Source organism: Delphinapterus leucas, chromosome 9 (assembly GCF_059928025.1).
Source record: "Delphinapterus leucas isolate spDelLeu-1000000601 "Yukka" chromosome 9, BTC_Dleu_Yukka2, whole genome shotgun sequence".
NCBI lineage: Eukaryota > Metazoa > Chordata > Mammalia > Artiodactyla > Monodontidae > Delphinapterus > Delphinapterus leucas.
The window spans coordinates 3,131,429-3,148,507 of NC_143137.1; the positions used below are offsets into that span (position 1 = coordinate 3,131,429).

Sequence of the window (17,079 nt, forward strand, 5' to 3'; positions counted from 1 at the left end):
TGCATGTCTCCTTTGATTCCCTCCAGTTCCTCAAGCCTGTTTCACGTGCATCTCTTATCCAAGGCGGGGACGGAAAATTCAGGGGAGGCTCTAAAGTCAGGTCCCCAGGAAGACTCAAGCTGAACTGCACGGAATCCACCTCAAAGGAGGCATCCACGACCCACGCCGAGAAAAACAGGAACGTCAACCCCGTTCCATTTTCTTTGACTGAAGTAGGTTAAATCTAGGCAACTCCTTTCAACGCACCAAAGGGACATCACCTAACTGAGAACTGAGATCTCACTGAACACTGCGCGTTCTCAAGAGCAGGTATTTTCCAGCCCTCTTGCATGGAGGCCACAGTTCTCCAGCAGTGCTGGGGCCTCAGGGAAGCCAGGTGGGCTGAGTGGCTCTGCTGCCCCCCAGAGCCTCTCTCGCGCGCGCGTGTGTGTGTGTGTGTGTGCGCGCGCGCGCACGCGTGCATGTGCGTGTCTACCTGGGGCTTCCTGTAGGATTTAACGTGAGAAGCCGTGTTGTAAACACTGGGAAAGGACCTGGTGGCTGATGTAGGCGGACAGTGTGGGATTTGCATGCGGAATAGTTACCTGTCTGTGGAGCCAGGCTTCACTTTCATCCTCGTGTTTCTGAAACGAAATAAGAGCATTAGAGAAAGGAGTTTTCGCACATATTGTGTCTGCGACCAGCAGTGTAGAAACAATTGGATTCCCCTCCATGGTAGCTGCACAAACTCAGGAAGGGGGCCAGCCCTGCTCTGCCTTGTCTCATGATGTGGCTCAGAGCTGAGCACGAGTGTTCCCCAAACAGGAAAAATGTCACTCTCCCAGCAACGAGGACAAATCCACGGGGGGTGTGAATCCTTTGGAAGGCGGTGCATTTCTACCATTTGGTGGTCACCCCTGACCAGACACATGCCCGTCAGACGGTCACCGATGACCACACACGCGTCCACTAGATGGTCGCCAATGACCATCTAGTGACATGTGCCCATTTAAAGGCAAATCTCAGGTGCTGCATTATTTTAGGAATTTGCGTGCATGCGTGCATGTATGCGTGTATGTGTGCATGTGCGTGGGTGTCTGTGTGTACATGTGTCAAATTTCCAGTTCACAACAATCCTGGCAGACCAAAACATTAAAAGGACTTAAAAAGCATATGAAAAGTAAATCTCAGAGAACTGTGTGGAAAGACATATAATGGGAGACCAAACACACCAACCAAACCACCAGGAATAGCTATTCAGCCGCATGGGCCGTGGACCTGTGCCTGGGGCAGGTCTGTTCTTTATCTGTGGACTCTAACCACGGGCAGGCTGGAGTTTCACTGCTGACTCTCACAAGACCGGGGGTCCAGATGCCAGAAGACCTGGGTTACGAGCCATTCCCAGCTTCCCAGCTGTGAGTCCACTCTTTCCTTCCTTCCCCTCAAGAAGCCCATCAGAATAACCTGGAATCTGCTCTCAATTGTATTAAAAATCAAGTAAATCACTGGCCCGCTGAGAACACTGCTCTCAGCGACAGCTCACTGCGACTCCCCTCAAGATTGTCATTGGGCCACGGGGTCAGAGCTGCTGTCGGGGGCCCCGAGGTCACAACACAGCTGCTCTGCAAGCCTTTCTCCTCCTCAGTTGGGAAATAAACATTTAGGGCCAAAAAAGAGTTTCTGAGAGAACTGCCTGGGTTTATTAACTGATTTTAATGGATGTTTCTTTACCCAACACAAGGAGCCCTGCCCCCTTGGGGCTCAGGGATTGTGGAGGACGCAGCCCTTGGGCCAGGGGCAGGCCGCCTGAGGGGCTGAGACAGCCGTGGGTCACTCCCTTGCTTCGCAGGGTTGCCAAGCCTCTCTTTAGATTTTCGTTCCTCCTTGTCTCCCCTCCCTTCGCCCCCTGTAACCACCCACTAAGTCAGCCTGAGGCCCTAGGAACACACTGGCCTCACCGGCGACTTTCAGACATGGTGCCGACCGTCCAGGGTACCAGCTGGCTCTGGTCAGTGAGGGACAGAGAGGCTGAAATGGCCAGGCCAGGTTGCAGTTCCAGGTCCTGGGGCCTCAGGCTGGACCCCTCCCCTCTCTAAACGTCAACTGGAAAATGAGAAGCAGCCCCTGTGTGAAGTAGCCATGGGCAAGGATAAAGGGAAGTGAGAGCTCTGTGAGCTGGGGGCTGAGAGGATCACCCCGAGTCTGCAGCAGTCCTCAATTCATCCACAAGGTGACACCCAAACAGAGACCCACATGCAGGCTTCACCTGGACCAGCAGGAGCTGAATGTGCGTGTGGCTCAGAGATGAGCGTGATGCCCAGGGCTGCTCCCCGCCGTCCAGTCAGCCCCTTCCCCATACCTTGGCGCAGACCCCGGTGGTGGCATCGCAGAGGGTGAGGATGGACACGTTCTGCGCCCGGCTCAGCCAGTTCACGGCGACCTTGGTGCTGGTGGCCCACTTGACCATGGTGATGTAGTGCTCCCTGAAAGCACGAGATGCATGGTGAGCGGTGATGCAGGGCCCTCGAGGACCAGAGACACCGGCCCAACCTCGACACTGGGCCAACGTGGGGCGTGTGGGGGATGAGCCCCCCGGGGAGGCCCAGCAGGAACTGGTGCTGGGATAAGCTGGCGGGGGTGTGCTTCTCTCCCAGCTGCCCCCCAAGAGCTGTGCGCCCCTGCACCGGGCCAACACCCAGCCGTCCGACCTGTCCCCTGGGGCTGGCCTGTGCTTCTGCCCCTCGGGTGCTGTAAGTCATGCTGGGCATCGCTGCCCACTGACCTGGCTTTCTCGTCACGGTCCAGCCAGACCCCAACTCCACGTGGCTGGAAGCGGTGAGGACGGCTCTTGAGAGGCCGACAGAGCAAGAGCCAGGAAGGGCTCTGAGAAGAGGGCCCCTTGGGGAGGGTTAACCTGTAACTCCCCCTTCCCCTCCCCATGGGCTGAGCCGCGGAAGCCTCAGTCTTCCTTTCCCTAAGTTCCCAGGGGCATTCTCGAGCTAACTAGGGAAACTGGTTCCCAGCTCTGGGCGCCCGGTGGACTTGATGTGACACCCTAGACGTCACACACTTGCTTTCACCCAAACCTGAACACCCACAGTGTACCCGGCGGTGGCGGGGGTGTGGGGTGGGAGGGTACTGGGGCTCCCAGTCCTTAATTGAATTACCCAGAGCCCTCCAAGAATGGAATTTTTAGGAAAAAATGTACACTTAAGAGTTAGAAGGAAATGATGGGAAAATAACTGCACAAAAATAATATCCTCAGGTGAATTCCGAGACCGTTCTTTCTAGAGGCCCGAGAACACATGCCTCACCACCTGCCCCGACTCTCTGTAGTGAGATCTCGTGTTCAGAATGATGGCTTCATGTCTGACAAGACCCTTTATCACTAAGATGCAGCACGTTCACTGGCTGATACCGGGCCAGCTGGAAGGAGAACCAGCACGTTCAGTAATTATCGTCAACAGAAGAGTCTAGATGACCAGGCGCTTTCAGATAGGCTTCAGCTAACAGGGGATTAAATCGCCGTGGCGCCCATTTCTCGAATCTGCCTGTTAATCACAGTTGTTGTTAATTTAACCAAAGCCAAGAGCACCTGGCACACACGGTGGTGGAGGCCTCTGAGCCGTGGGGTGGGGAGGGTGGGGAGGGCAGGCCCTGGAGCGCGAGACACAGGCTCCATGAATTCGCTGAGCACGTGGTGGAGAGTCGTTCAGCGCAGTCCAGCGCTTACGCTTTTCCACCTCCTCGATTTCTGTGATTTTCTGAACTCCAGCTGTTCCTGTTCTTACCATCTGCTCCGGGGACCCTGGGCCTGCATGTTTACGGGATCCCACCCTGTCCTCTCACGGCTCCGGCTCTGGAAGTAACACAGCCTTGTAGCGGCTTCTGTGGCTCCTGCTTTGCTATTGCCGCTTCACCGCCGGGAGGACTGGAGCCACGTCTCTAACGACGGATGGGACCATCGCCTGCATGTCTGCAGACATGAGACATGTCCGGTCTGTGCCCAGCCCATGCTGCACATGTAACACTTTTAATTTTTAATTAAGTCATAGATGGGCTCTATGCCCTGTCAGACAGACACTGAAGAGGGCCTAGCACTGAAGGGCCTGGTGGATGGACCCAAGTTAACTCCCGTTTTTGGATCCGTTTGACGCAGACGTTCCTGTCCAGGTGTGATATGAGGTTACGGAGACAGGCTGCACTTAAATATATCCCATCTAGATGAAATCAAGGAAGGCAAAGTCAGATCTCCCAGGATGACTGTTTTTTTCTGTGGCCTTCATACTATTGATAATTAGGGGAGTCCCTAATCTTGTTTCCATTTGCCGGAAATATTTCTTCTCATTTTTATGGTGTTCTTTTGCATAATCTTCATTTAGGCCAAATATGAAAGAAGAAATTATTCTGACATGGTTAAAAGGTGAGGCTGACTGCGTTCAGTGCTACCGTGATCGGTATGAGGGCCACAAACAACGAGGCTTTGCGGTGGGAGGGGGATGGGGCTCAACTCCAAATACAAGAAGGAAAGTGTAAACTTCCTGCCAAGGAGCAGGTGGGGGCCAGTGGATGGACAGTTACTAAGAGGAAACATCAGGGATAAAGGGGCTTCTGGCCAAACTTTCTCTTGCTGAAGGCAGGCCAGGTGGCCAGACAACCTCTGGGGGAGGTGGGGCTGAGAAAGGTGATCAGACATTGAGGGTTGGAGGATCCTGGCTGCAAGTGGGTGATGCAAACACACCTGGAAATGTGAATGTCAAGGCCTGTTTGCGGAGAGAATTCAGAGGAGCTGGACTAGAGTTTGGTCCAGAAAGAGACAGTCAGTGATTACAGACTATTCTCAGTGTTTCCATGTCCTAACTCGATATGAGAACCATTGTAAGTGGAAATAAAAAGATGAATGCAAACCTTCTCTTTCTGGTAAGAAACTCCTGAGTGATACCTTTGGAGCGAATCACACAAGAGCATCACTGAGCTGTGAGGCTGGCCTGGGGGTGGGGCTGGGCTGGTGGCATCAACGCAGTCGTGTGGCCAACTAACCACTTTAGTGTTTGTGTTTCAAGCTGCCGCCAGAAAACAGGGAGATGCAGTGGCAAACCCGCTTCATGGGGCTGGAGAGAGTCAGGACCGTCACCCTGCAGAGGCTCGCTACTTTCTAGAGGTTCCCTACTTCCTAGAAACGCAACCACGTGCCCAGTTAAAGTGAGCGCTAGGAGCCTCGCTCTCTCTCTTTTATTACTTTCCTAATTTGTAATATGGGACATGATTTACAGAGGAAAAAAATAATTGTACTGCAAATTAGGGCAGTTAAATGTGGACCCACTTTGCCTAGTTCAGTGGAACCTTGGCCAGGGTGTGGACTGTCACCTGGACGAAGGGGCGGGATGCCGCTTCCTGCAGAGACTGGGAGAGCTTTGCTTCTACAACTAATACTGTATAGAACTTGAATCCTCAGTTCCTTCATCTGTGTAGCAGGAATTTCACAAAATTTGGATGGCACCTTTAGAGACTTTTATGGTGATGAAATATAATGAGAAATATTTTTTTAAAACTCTTGAAACAATAAAAATCATTAAGGACTCTGTAAAGATGACATAATAACCTCTCCGAGAATAAGTGGTGCTTCAGGACCTTTGCTTCCAATCGCATTACCCTTCATCAAACACCTTGGGAACCTCTCACCTGACCTGCCTTCAGAACGTCACAGCCATACAGGTCTCATTACCTGTACAGCAACATCTCGTTTTTAATCAATATTTCCTAATTCTGTGAGTGGCATCAATGACTAGACTTGGTGCCAAACAAGTTTTGGTTATCTTAAGTAATCAAGTCTGCCTGCAAAGATAAAGCATTGCCAAGAATAAGCTGATTTTAAAGGTGCACCCGCAGCTCTTTGGTGATGAGGTGTAGACCCTCACAAAGAAGCGATGCTTTGGATGGAATGACATTCTTCTGCAACGTAAGGCTTCGTAGCCACACCATATGTTAATGGAAAGGAAAATAAAACAGGGACTCCCTTAATGTAGCTTTCCCTAAGCAGAAAGCCTTGACTGGAGTAAGGGAAGGTCTCCTGGTTCCTAACACATTTTCCATCTTCCCTAACTGCAAAGCTGTTAGACTCTGACTCTAAGGCCCGTGGGGAGGGCCCGGGCCAGGCCCGCGTCACGTTACCGCTGACTGTCTGGGGAAGGGTCTGTGGCGGCTCCACACGCCACACGGTCGTGTCGAGTGTAGACTCCACAGACACATACAGGCGCCAAGCACACTCACGTCTGGTTAGCAGATCGGAGTCAGCCTTTACCAACTTTGCGTTAAATGTGCCTATAAATACACAGAAAGGTGAAAAGTCATAACGTCACTAAAAATGAACGTTGAAAGCCTCTGGCTGTAACGCAGTTGGAGGTGGATGAAGTCTGGTTGCCCGAGTTTGCTTCACCGTATGAAGCAGCCAGTGGGCAGCAGGAGGAAATGGTTTTTCTCTTCCCCTTTGTCTGATCCTCAGAAACACTGGGCTGGCACAGCCAGAAATCTGGGGAGCCAGACCTTCACTACCTCGGGGTTAACAACATCATAGTTTGCCATGGACACTAATTGACTTAGAATGTCAAAAAAAAAAAAAGATTCCAAGAAGTCAGAGAAAAATCTCAACTCAGCCCAGCAGAGGCACCCAGATAGATATGGGTCAGACTGCGTCTTCCCGAATCCACCCGAGAAGGATTCAGCCAGCGCCGGAGGCTCAGGGAGAGGAGCCGAACGTAACCTTCACATCTCGTCTGTCGCCAAATATCAGGTGTGGGTGGACCTCTCCTTTCTGAGGTGGGGAACTAGGAAGGTCAGACAAACAATACAGACGAGAAGGGGAAATCATACTAGAGATGCAGAAGAAGGACATGACTGTAAAAATATAGGATGAGATCAAAGAGGTGAGATGAGGGGGCTAACAAAACTAAAATTGAAAATTACAGAAATGTGATCCAGAGGAATCGAGGAAAATTTGGGAAGCTCCCCCAGAAGGCAGAGGAAGGGGTCCCAGAGGAAGACGGAGGATGGCAGATGGTCCTCACATCTGAGAACGTAAGTGCTCCTCACGGAAGAACCAGAGTGATGGGAAGAGAGGCAGTCACCAAAGACACCATGAAAGATGCCTACGCAGCTAAGACGTGAATATGCAGATTAAAGGGTTTTCATACTCCAGGGAAACTAACAAAACACCTGAAAACATTCTGATAGACTCTTAGAGATCTATGAAAAAAGAAATGCCACAACAATCCAGTTATAAGCAAATAAGTTTTGAGAGACGACACAAATTTATGCTGATCTCAGATTTCTCTGCTGTTCTGGGTCTAATGGTATTTAGTACCTCAATGTGTTTTTAACAACCAATATCTTCTTGATTAAAGCATATCTTCTACTTGAATATACCAATTCAAAAATTCAAAAAATTAAAAACAATTCAAAATTAAAAGCTTAACATGTAAGAAGATGATCTCTACAACCAATTCATCCATAGCCAGTCCTAAACTACTATCAATTTGACTATGAATTTGAATGCAAATATGAAAAGTAATTATTAAGTGATAAAAATAAAATAAATATTAGGTGAGTATTTCATAGAATTATAAACATTGGGTAAATCTTTTAAGGAAAATTAAAAACAAAGGTAGCAGACTTCCCTAGTGGCATAGTGGTTAAGAATCCACCTGCAAATGCAGGGGACACGGGTTCGAGCCCTGGTCCAGGAAGATCCGACATGCCGCGGTACAACTAAGCCCGTGTGCCACAGCTACTGAGCCTGCGTGCCACAACTACTGAAGCCCACGCGCCTAGAGCCCGTGCTCTGCAACAAGAGCAGCCACCGCAATGAGAAGCCCGTGCACTGCAGCGAAGAGTAGCCCCCACTCGCCACAACTAGAGAAAGCCCATGCACAGCAACGAAGACCCAACACAGCCAAAAATATAAAATTTAAATAAATTTAAAAAAAAGATTCTTTCTTAAAACAAAAACCAAACAAACAAAAACAAAGGTAGCACCCATCACAAATGATGAAACAAAGAGAACATTTAAGATATGGGAACACAAACATGCTACATGTCTGGAACAGGAAACTAAACATGAGAAACTTTCAAAATCATTATCAGTTTGGGGAGACCTGAATTGATTAGATTTAAGCTTCATGCGGGTAGAGACTGAACCCACTTCATTCCTTTCTGTTTCTTCAGCACCTTGCCTAATGCCTCACATGTGGTAAATGCTTAATATTTTTTAAAGGAATGAATTTAATTCTAACGGAAAGATCAATGAGCTTCTTTTCTGAGAGGGGAGCATCTAATAAAATAATTCTACAGTTCACATATAAGGAGAAATGTTCAAAAATGGCCAAGATGGTTTTAAAAGGAAGATTAATGAGAGGGGATTTATACCAGAAGTTGCTCATGATACAGTATAGACTTCACTGGTGTAACAGTCAGTAGGTCTACAAGTGATGGACAGCCTTACATCACAATGGTTACATGAAAACAGAATAGTTTATGTAAGAATTTAAGTTAGCAGGAGGAAAGAAATCATAAAGATCAGATCAGAAATAAGTGAAAAAGAAATGAAAGAAACGATAGCAAAGATCAACATAACTAAAAGCTGGTTCTTAAGATAAACAAAATTGATAAACCATTAGCCAGACTCCTCAAGAAAAAAAGGGAGAAGACTCAAATCAACAGAATTAGAAATGAAAGAGGAGAAGTAACAACTGACACTGCAGAAATACAAAGGATCATGAGAGATTACTACAAGCAACTCTATGCCAATAAAATGGACAACCTGGAAGAAACGGACAAACTCTTAGAAATGCACAACCTGCCAAGACTGAACCAGAAAGAAATAGAAAATATGAACAGACCAATCACAAGCACTGAAATTGAAACTGTGATTAAAAATCATCCAGCAAACAAAAGCCCAGGACCAGATGGCTTCACAGGCAAATTCTATCAAACATTTAGAGAAGGGCTAACGCCTATCCTTCTCAAACTCTTCCAAAATATAGCAGAGGGAGGAACACTCCCAAACTCATTCTACGAGGCCACCATCACTCTGATACCAGAACCCGACAAAGATGTCACAAAGAAAGAAAACTACAGGCCAATATCACTGATGAACATAGATGCAAAAATCCTCAACAAAATACTAGCAAACAGAATCCAACAGCACATTAAAAGGATCATACACCATGATCAAGAGGGGTTTACCCCAGGAATGCAAGGATTCTTCAATATACGCAAATCAATCAACGTGATACACCATATTAACAAATCAAAGGAGAAAAACCATATGATCATCTCAATAGATGCAGAGAAAGCTTTCGACAAAATTCAACACCCATTTATGATAAAAACCCTCCAGAACGTAGGCACAGATGGAACTTTCTTCAACATAATAAAGGCCATATATGACAAAGCCACAGCCAACATCATCTTCAACGGTGAAAAACTGAAACCATTTCCACTAAGATCAGGAACAAGACAAGGTTGTCCACTCTCACCACTCTTATTCAACATACTTTTGGAAATTTTAGCCAGAGCAATCAAAGAAGAAAAAGAAATAAAAGGAATCCAAATCGTAAAAGAAGAAGTAAAGCTGTCACTGTTTGCAGATGACATGATACTATACATAGAGAATCCTAAAGATGCTATTAGAAAACTACTAGAGCTAATCAATGAATTTGGTAAAGTAGCAGGATACAGAATTAATGGACAGAAATCTCTTGCATTCTTATACACTAATGATGAAAAATCTGGAAGTGAAATTAAGAAAACACTCCCATTTATCACTGTAACAGAATAAAATATCTAGGAATAAACCTACCTTAGGAAACAAAAGACCTGTATGCAGAAAATTTTAAGATACTGATGAAAGAAATTAAAGATGATACAAATAGATGGAGAGATATACCATGTTCTTGGATTGGAAGAATCAACATTGTGAAAATGACTCTACTACCCAAAACAATCTACAGATTCAATGTGATCCCTATCAAACTACCACTGGCATTTTTAACACAACTAGAATAAAAAATTTCACAATTTGTATGGAAACACAAAAGACCCCGAATAGCCAAAGCAATATTGAGGAAAAAAAAAAAACGGAGCTGGAGGAATCAGGCTCCCTGACTTCAGACTATACTACAAAGCTACAGTAATCAAGACAGTATGGTACAGGCACAAAAACAGAGATATAGATCAATGGAACAGGATAGAAAGCCCAGAGATTAAACCCAAGCACATATGGTCACCTTATCTTTGATAAAGGAGGCAAGAATATACAGTGGAGAAAAGACAGCCTCTTCAATAAGTGGTGCTGGGAAAACTGGACAGCTACATGTAAAAGAATGAAATTAGAACACTCCCTAACACCATACACAAAAATAAACTCAAAATGGATTAAAGACCTAAATGTAAGGCCAGACACCATCAAACTCTTAGCGGAAAACATAGGCAGAACACTCTATGACATAAATCACAGCAAGATCCTTTTTGTCCCACCTCCTAGAGAAATGGAAATAAAAACAAAAATAAACAAATGGGACCTAATGAAACTTAAAAGCTTTTGCACAGCAAAGGAAACCATAAACAAGACCAAAAGACAACCCTCAGAATGGAAGAAAATATTTGCAAATGAAGCAACTGACAAAGGATTAATCTCCAAAACATACAAGCAACTCACGCAGCTCAATATCAAAAAAACAAACAACCCACTCCAAAAATGGGCAGAAGACCTAAATAGATATTTCTCCACAGAAGATATACAGATTGCCAACAAACACATGAAAGAATGCTCAACATCATTAATCGTTAGAGAAATGCAAATCAAAACTACAATGAGATATCATCTCACACCAGTTAGAATGGCCATCATCAAAAAATCTACAAACTATAAATGCTGGAGAGGGTGTGGAGAAAAGGGAACACTTGTGCACTGTTGGTGGGAATGTAAATTGATACAGCCACTATGGAGAACAGTATGGAGTTACTTAAAAAACTACAAATAGAACTACCATACGACCCAGCAATCCCACTACTGGGCATATACCCTGAGAAAACCATAATTCAAAAAGAGTCATGTACCACAATGTTCATTGCAGCTCTATTTACAATAGCCAGGAGATGGAAGCAACCTAAGTGTCCATCATCGGATGAATCGATAAAGAAGATGTGGCACATATATACAATGGAATATTACTCAGCCATAAAAAGGAACGAAACTGAGTTATTTGTAGTGAGGTGGATGGACCTAGAGACTGTCATACAGAGTGAAGTAAGTCAGAAAGAGAAAAACAAATACCGTATGCTAACACATATATATGGAATCTAAAAAAAAAAGAAAATCGTCAGAAGAACCTAGGGGCAAGATGGGAATAAAGATGCAGACCTACTAGAGAATGGACTTGAGGATAGGGGGAGGGGGAAGTGTAAGCTGGGACAAAGTGAGAGAATGGCATGGACATATATACACTACCAAACGTAAAATTGATAGGTAGTGGGAAGCAGCTGCATAGCACAGAGAGATCAGCTTGGTGCTTTGTGACCACCTAGTGGGGTGGGATAGGTAGGGTGGGAGGGACGGAGATGCAAGAGGGAAGAGATATGGGGACATATGTATATGTATAACTGATTCACTTTGTTATAAAGCAGAAACTGACACACCATTGTAAAGGAATTATACTCTAATAAAGATGTTTAAAAAAATTTTAAAAATAAATAATAGAATTTAATATTTAGTAAAATTGTCAACCCAAATCATTGGGGAAAGGAAGACTTAATAAATGGTGCTGGGAAGATGACTTACTAAAAAACAAAAAAGCAAATAAAGAACAAGTGTGTGTTTCTAGAAAAAAGTGTCATAGGAAAATTTATCAAAATACCCACACTACTTACCAATGGGTAGTGGAATGGCAAGTGATTATTATTTCCTATAGTGCAGAGATGACCTTTTAAATAAGAAGAAGGTTATTAAGGGTAACTGAAAGTTTCCAATTTCAGTTGGTGGGTTTATCACATTTATTTATGTCTTCTCTCTCCAGAAACATAACTGCAGTGATAATGAAGGAGTAAAACAGGTATATACCCACACTAATAAAGATAACAGGAAAGGTTTCACCACGTTTCTAGAAGACAGGATGCAGACATAAGAGTAACGAGGGACGACCCTGGTTGAAAAGCAGCAGCTCAAGATATCTGCAGAGTTAACCCCAGAGAAATCTGGGGGACCTGGAGGTCGAGGTGCAACACAGTGTGGGATTGGGAAATGTGCTTGGACAGGAGCGTCATCTGAGAGTCTCTGGATGAGACAGATGACGAATGAAAAAGACAGAGAAACCCTACCCACATTTAGATATGTTACTTCATCCTAAAAGCTTGTAGGGAAAAAAAAGTACATGATTCACAGAGGAACGAGTGTCAGATAAACATCAGGTTTGTCATCAGCAACACCAAATGTGAGATGGAATTATACCCCCAATTGAGGGACAATGATTTTCAAACTACAATTCTACACATAAGTAAAATTTTCAACAGATGTAAGCAAAAGAGACATTTTAAAATATTTAAGAACTCAGAAAGTTTACTTCCCATGGTTCTTCATTGGGAAAGTACCTGGAGGATGTACTCCATACAAAGTAGAAGTAAATCAAGAAAGAAGATCACATGAGATCTAAGAAACAGTGGCTCCAACGTGGGACAGGAGTAACAGGGAGTCTCAGGGTGGCACTAGTGCAGATGTTATAAAGAATAACTAGTCCAGACTAGAGTCAGGGCAGTGGAGTGGACTTGGAGAGACAGATTTGGAGAAAAAGCCAATGCAAGAGAAAACCTGATAGAGTGTGGGGAAAAAAAAGTGAGAGTGTGATAAAATCAAATAGTTCATGTAAAACATAAAAACAACTAAAAACTCCAGGAAGAACAAAAAGCTCAACAAAAAAGAGACACAATCAGAGGATGCTACTTAGCTCTACCAAGAGAGTTAATTACTTAAGATAAAGTCAATGCTATTTATTGATTTTAGTGTTTTAGAATCAACCTCTAGATAAATAAGGAATATTTAGTTATCGTTTCAGGGCAGGATGCAAATGCCATCAACTTCAATGATATAAAAATTATAAAAAAGACTGAAGCTTCTAGGTGGGAGAGACAGGGAAGACACCTGTAGGAAAGGGCAGGACTTCTAGATCCATCTTACAAATTGGGGAGCTACAAATTCTTGCCTGTAGTTAACGTGATATGAGAGAAACTTGTAAGAGTATTATTTAAGTTTATAAAGGTAACCCATAGAGGAAATAAAATGCATACACACACACACATACACACTGCCACCTGCAATAAGCATGGATGGATATGGGAGAGCCATCTCCACGGGTCCTGTGTGGCCTGGGTACACCCAGGCAGCAGGCACCCCGTGTTGTCACCCACACTCGGGGAGGCGGGACCTGTCCAGGGAGAAATGATCAGAGCAGAAACGGTGGCACTGGGTATCTGTTGAAAAATCTGCCAAAGCTCACGGCACTGGAGGGGAAACGGTCTCTGCACCCCACATTTAATTACTGGAGTTGGTGGTCCACAGATGGGGTCCCCAGACCAGCACCCCCTGGGAAGTACTGGAAATACAAATTCTCAGGCCTCCCCCCAGACTCACTGAATCTGAAGCTCTGGGTGGCGCTGAGCCACCTGTGGTCTAACGAGGCCCCCAGCTGATCCTAATGGTGTCCCAGTTTGAGAACCTCCAAACTAAGTGACCCAAGTGATGTCTGGTGGGCAGACCACATGAGGACACTCCACGTGCCACGTAATCACAGATCTCTAACCCTACCTCCATCTCTGCCCTCACTAGATGTTCGAATTTGTAGGCAGATAAGGTGCTTTAGAATAAAGGGAAGTTTGGCCGCAGTTAAAGGAGAGGAGAAAATAGGATTTGAAGTAGAATAATCTCAGGTGAGACGGGGCTGCGCTTTGAGAGGCACAAGGATTGATCCAATGTTGAGATGAAGTGAGATACAGAAGCATTTTGATAATCACAGAAAATAGATAATTATATTTTGAGAATTGTAAAAGGTGCATTTAAAGAGAACATGAAACCAAACAACAGGGAGCCAAGATGCCTGGAAGAAATGCTACCAATTTTCTCTTTATTCTAAAGCTCTTTATGTGCCCATAAATACCTTCATTCATTCAAAGAGCATTTATTTAGTCTGGGCTCTGTGTGGACACAGTTCCAGGTGCTGGAAGGCAGAGGCCCAAAGCCTGGTCATAGGGGAACTCACAGTTTGTGGGGAGACAGACACAGAACCCACAAATTTCAGTACAGGGTGAGGACCGCCCTGATAGACGGCAGCAGGGTCATGCCGAGCCTGCGGGCACGTGGGAACAGCGGCTGCTGAAAAGCACAGCTTGCCTGAGGAAATATTACAACCTTCTTACGCATCTCCAGCCAAAGATGCCTTCAAATCAAAATACAGTAAGTCCTCCCGAGCAGTATATGAATTTTTTATTAGTCCATTTGTTTGCCATAAAATATTAATAGAGCACTGCTTCTCTCGCAGGGATTAATGTGCCGTCACTTCTTGGTTTTCCAAATTCTGGCAAAGGTTCTAACAGTTGTGTGGCAATAAAGGGCAAGGGAGCGAAAGGCCTGCTTATCTAGTGAAATAAAAAGCCTGCGATTAACGTTGGCATTTTCCAGTGATGTTTATTCCATGGATTAAGCTGGAGCAGAAAAATACTCTGAGAGGGAAATTAAAAACAAAATGATGTTCTTTAATAGAAGGCATCGTTGAACAAACTGAAGTGACACCAAATACCAAATGCTGCTGGGATCAAGTGTATGGCTCCACACCTGAGATGCGCTCGGAGCAGCCACAGAATTGTACAAAAATATCTGCAGGCAGATTGCACTTTGCACAAGAATGGTGTGACTGTAAAACAAGTCACTATTTGATGTATATTTCCATAATTTCACTTTCAATGCAGGAAGAGGCCATGTGACCTTTCCCTTCTGTCTGAGGTGAGGCTACCATGCAGAGCCAGATATCGGGATGAGGAATGAGAGGGGGTGTCGTCCAAGGGACTGTGGAGGCCTTACTCAGCAGTTTGCATGCTTCGAACATGAAGGGAATCCTCTGAACTGGAGAAGTGTAGATAAATCTCAAGGCACCCCTTCTCCAGCCTGTCATTTCCACACACTCAGCACCCGTCCACCTCTTTGTTCATCCGTCTGTCCCTCCACCCATCCATCCTCCATCCATCCACCCACCCACATACCTGACCTGTCCACTCAGTAGAATATAAATTAAGCACCTGCTGGGCACCAAGACTCCCGGTGCCACTTGGGGAGACGCTGGATGCCATCCCTGTGCCTCTGCGGGCCCCCTGCATCTCTCCCACCCTGTTCTGTGCTGGGGAGGGGCGAGCTCACCTGCACAGGTGGCTTCACGGGGCTCTGGCTGCCCCGTGGACGCACCAGCAGGAGCTCAAAGCATGGGAGAAAGGGAGGGCGGGTACTGATTCCACTGCTTCCTGCACACGGTCCAGCTGCCGCTGTCGGCCTGCTCCACGGGGCTCTGTGTCCCTGAGATCTGGGCGCTCCTACTCCCCTTGCCCCTCCTGACCTGGGACAGGAGCAGAGACCCAGGCACTGCAGTGCCTGCTGGGCTTCCTCCTCCACCCCCTTTCTGCACAGAGCCTTGGTTAGATGCTGTGGGAATCAATCCCTTCGTTTCCTGCTGGGACACTGACAGTACAGAGAGAGAGGCCACAGCCGCCCCCTGACCACAGCTGTCCTTGCCCGGAGTGCTTCACTTGAGGTGGAAGCAACAGCTGAGGTGTCCACGTGCCCAGGTAACATCCTGAGCCCTGATGGACTCCAAGCCAGAAGGGTCCTGAGATGCCAAGGGACCGGGTCCCTCCTTTTGCAGACAAGGAACCTGAGGAGTGGCCTCTGGGCACAGGCAGGTCAGGCAGTCGCCCAGTCCTCCGCAGGGCTGGCCGGCCCCGCTAGGTACTCTCTCCACGACACCACTTTCTCAGCGAGGGTGCCTGCAGCGGGGCTACACTGAGCTCTGCGAGGCCTGCCGCCAAGCCCCACGTGGAGAGACACTCGGCTTCTCTCTGCAACGCGTACCTTGTCCACATCCCTCCCCTCAGAGCCCACCACCTCCACCCTCGCCCTGTGCTGGCTACGGGACGATCACCTCCCCCAGGCCCAATGCCCCATCTCAGACCCGCCCCCCCCCCCCCCCCGCAGTGCCATCCCCGTCACATAGCCAACCGAGGGCTCCTTTGCCTGCTGCACACCCTGCGCCAGACCTGTCAGGCCCCTCTACTCCCTTCAGGTCCCTGAGCTCTGCTCACACCAAGCCTGAGCAAGCGCACCCCCCGAACATGGACTGCACCCCTACAGCTTCTCCTGGGGACCAGCTGACCACAGGGGGACGCTTCCCTGCGCCACCCCACTGGTCATTTCCCCCGCTTGTCCGGCTTCCCCTCCCGAGGTTCAGCCCACCCCTGTGACCCTCCTTCTTCACCCTACGAAAGAAAACCTGCTCCTGTTTGATTGTGAGATGCTCACAGATTTCCAAGATCGGTGCGTTCTCCCTATCACAGTGGGCCCTCTTCTGAGTCCTTCTGCCTAGCAAAGTCCAGATTGTGTTTGGACACAGTCACACTTCAGTATGTTGATGCTCCCAGGTGAAGGGCCGTAAGCCCTGATAGTCAGTGCTTTAGACAGCACGTGGGCTTTTGTCCCTCAAATGACAACCGGGGGGCGGCCGCCTGTGTGTGTGCAGGGATCCCTACGAGTTGCTGTCACAGACGCATGACCCACTGGGAAGGAAGGAACCATGTCGGGCGGCACTCTGAAGATTTCAGGCTAAGACAGAAGAACCAGGAGAAGGGACGGGTCCACTAGAGACCATTTGTAATTCAGCTCAAAAGACCCAGTGACGCAGTTATTCTCTGACTTGTAATCAGACCCTGGGGAGAGGGGAAAAAAGATTTATCCAAAAGCCCGGCAGTAGGGATGGGAAGAACTCAGTCCCCAGGAGACCCCACCCGCCAAGGGTG

At 46.9% G+C, this 17,079-nt stretch overlaps 1 protein-coding gene across 1 annotated transcript in view; it reads right to left on the reverse strand.

The window, feature by feature from the left end:
• Positions 1 to 17,079, reverse strand: part of DPP6 (dipeptidyl peptidase like 6) — a 766,975-nt gene that overhangs the window by 94,061 nt on the left and 655,835 nt on the right. The window contains exons 11-12 of the mRNA XM_022576791.2: positions 2,339 to 2,462; positions 585 to 623 (exon numbers count right to left, since the gene is read on the reverse strand). Of these exons, the coding sequence (XP_022432499.2) occupies positions 585 to 623; positions 2,339 to 2,462 (163 nt within the window). The remainder of the gene's footprint in view (positions 1 to 584; positions 624 to 2,338; positions 2,463 to 17,079) is intronic.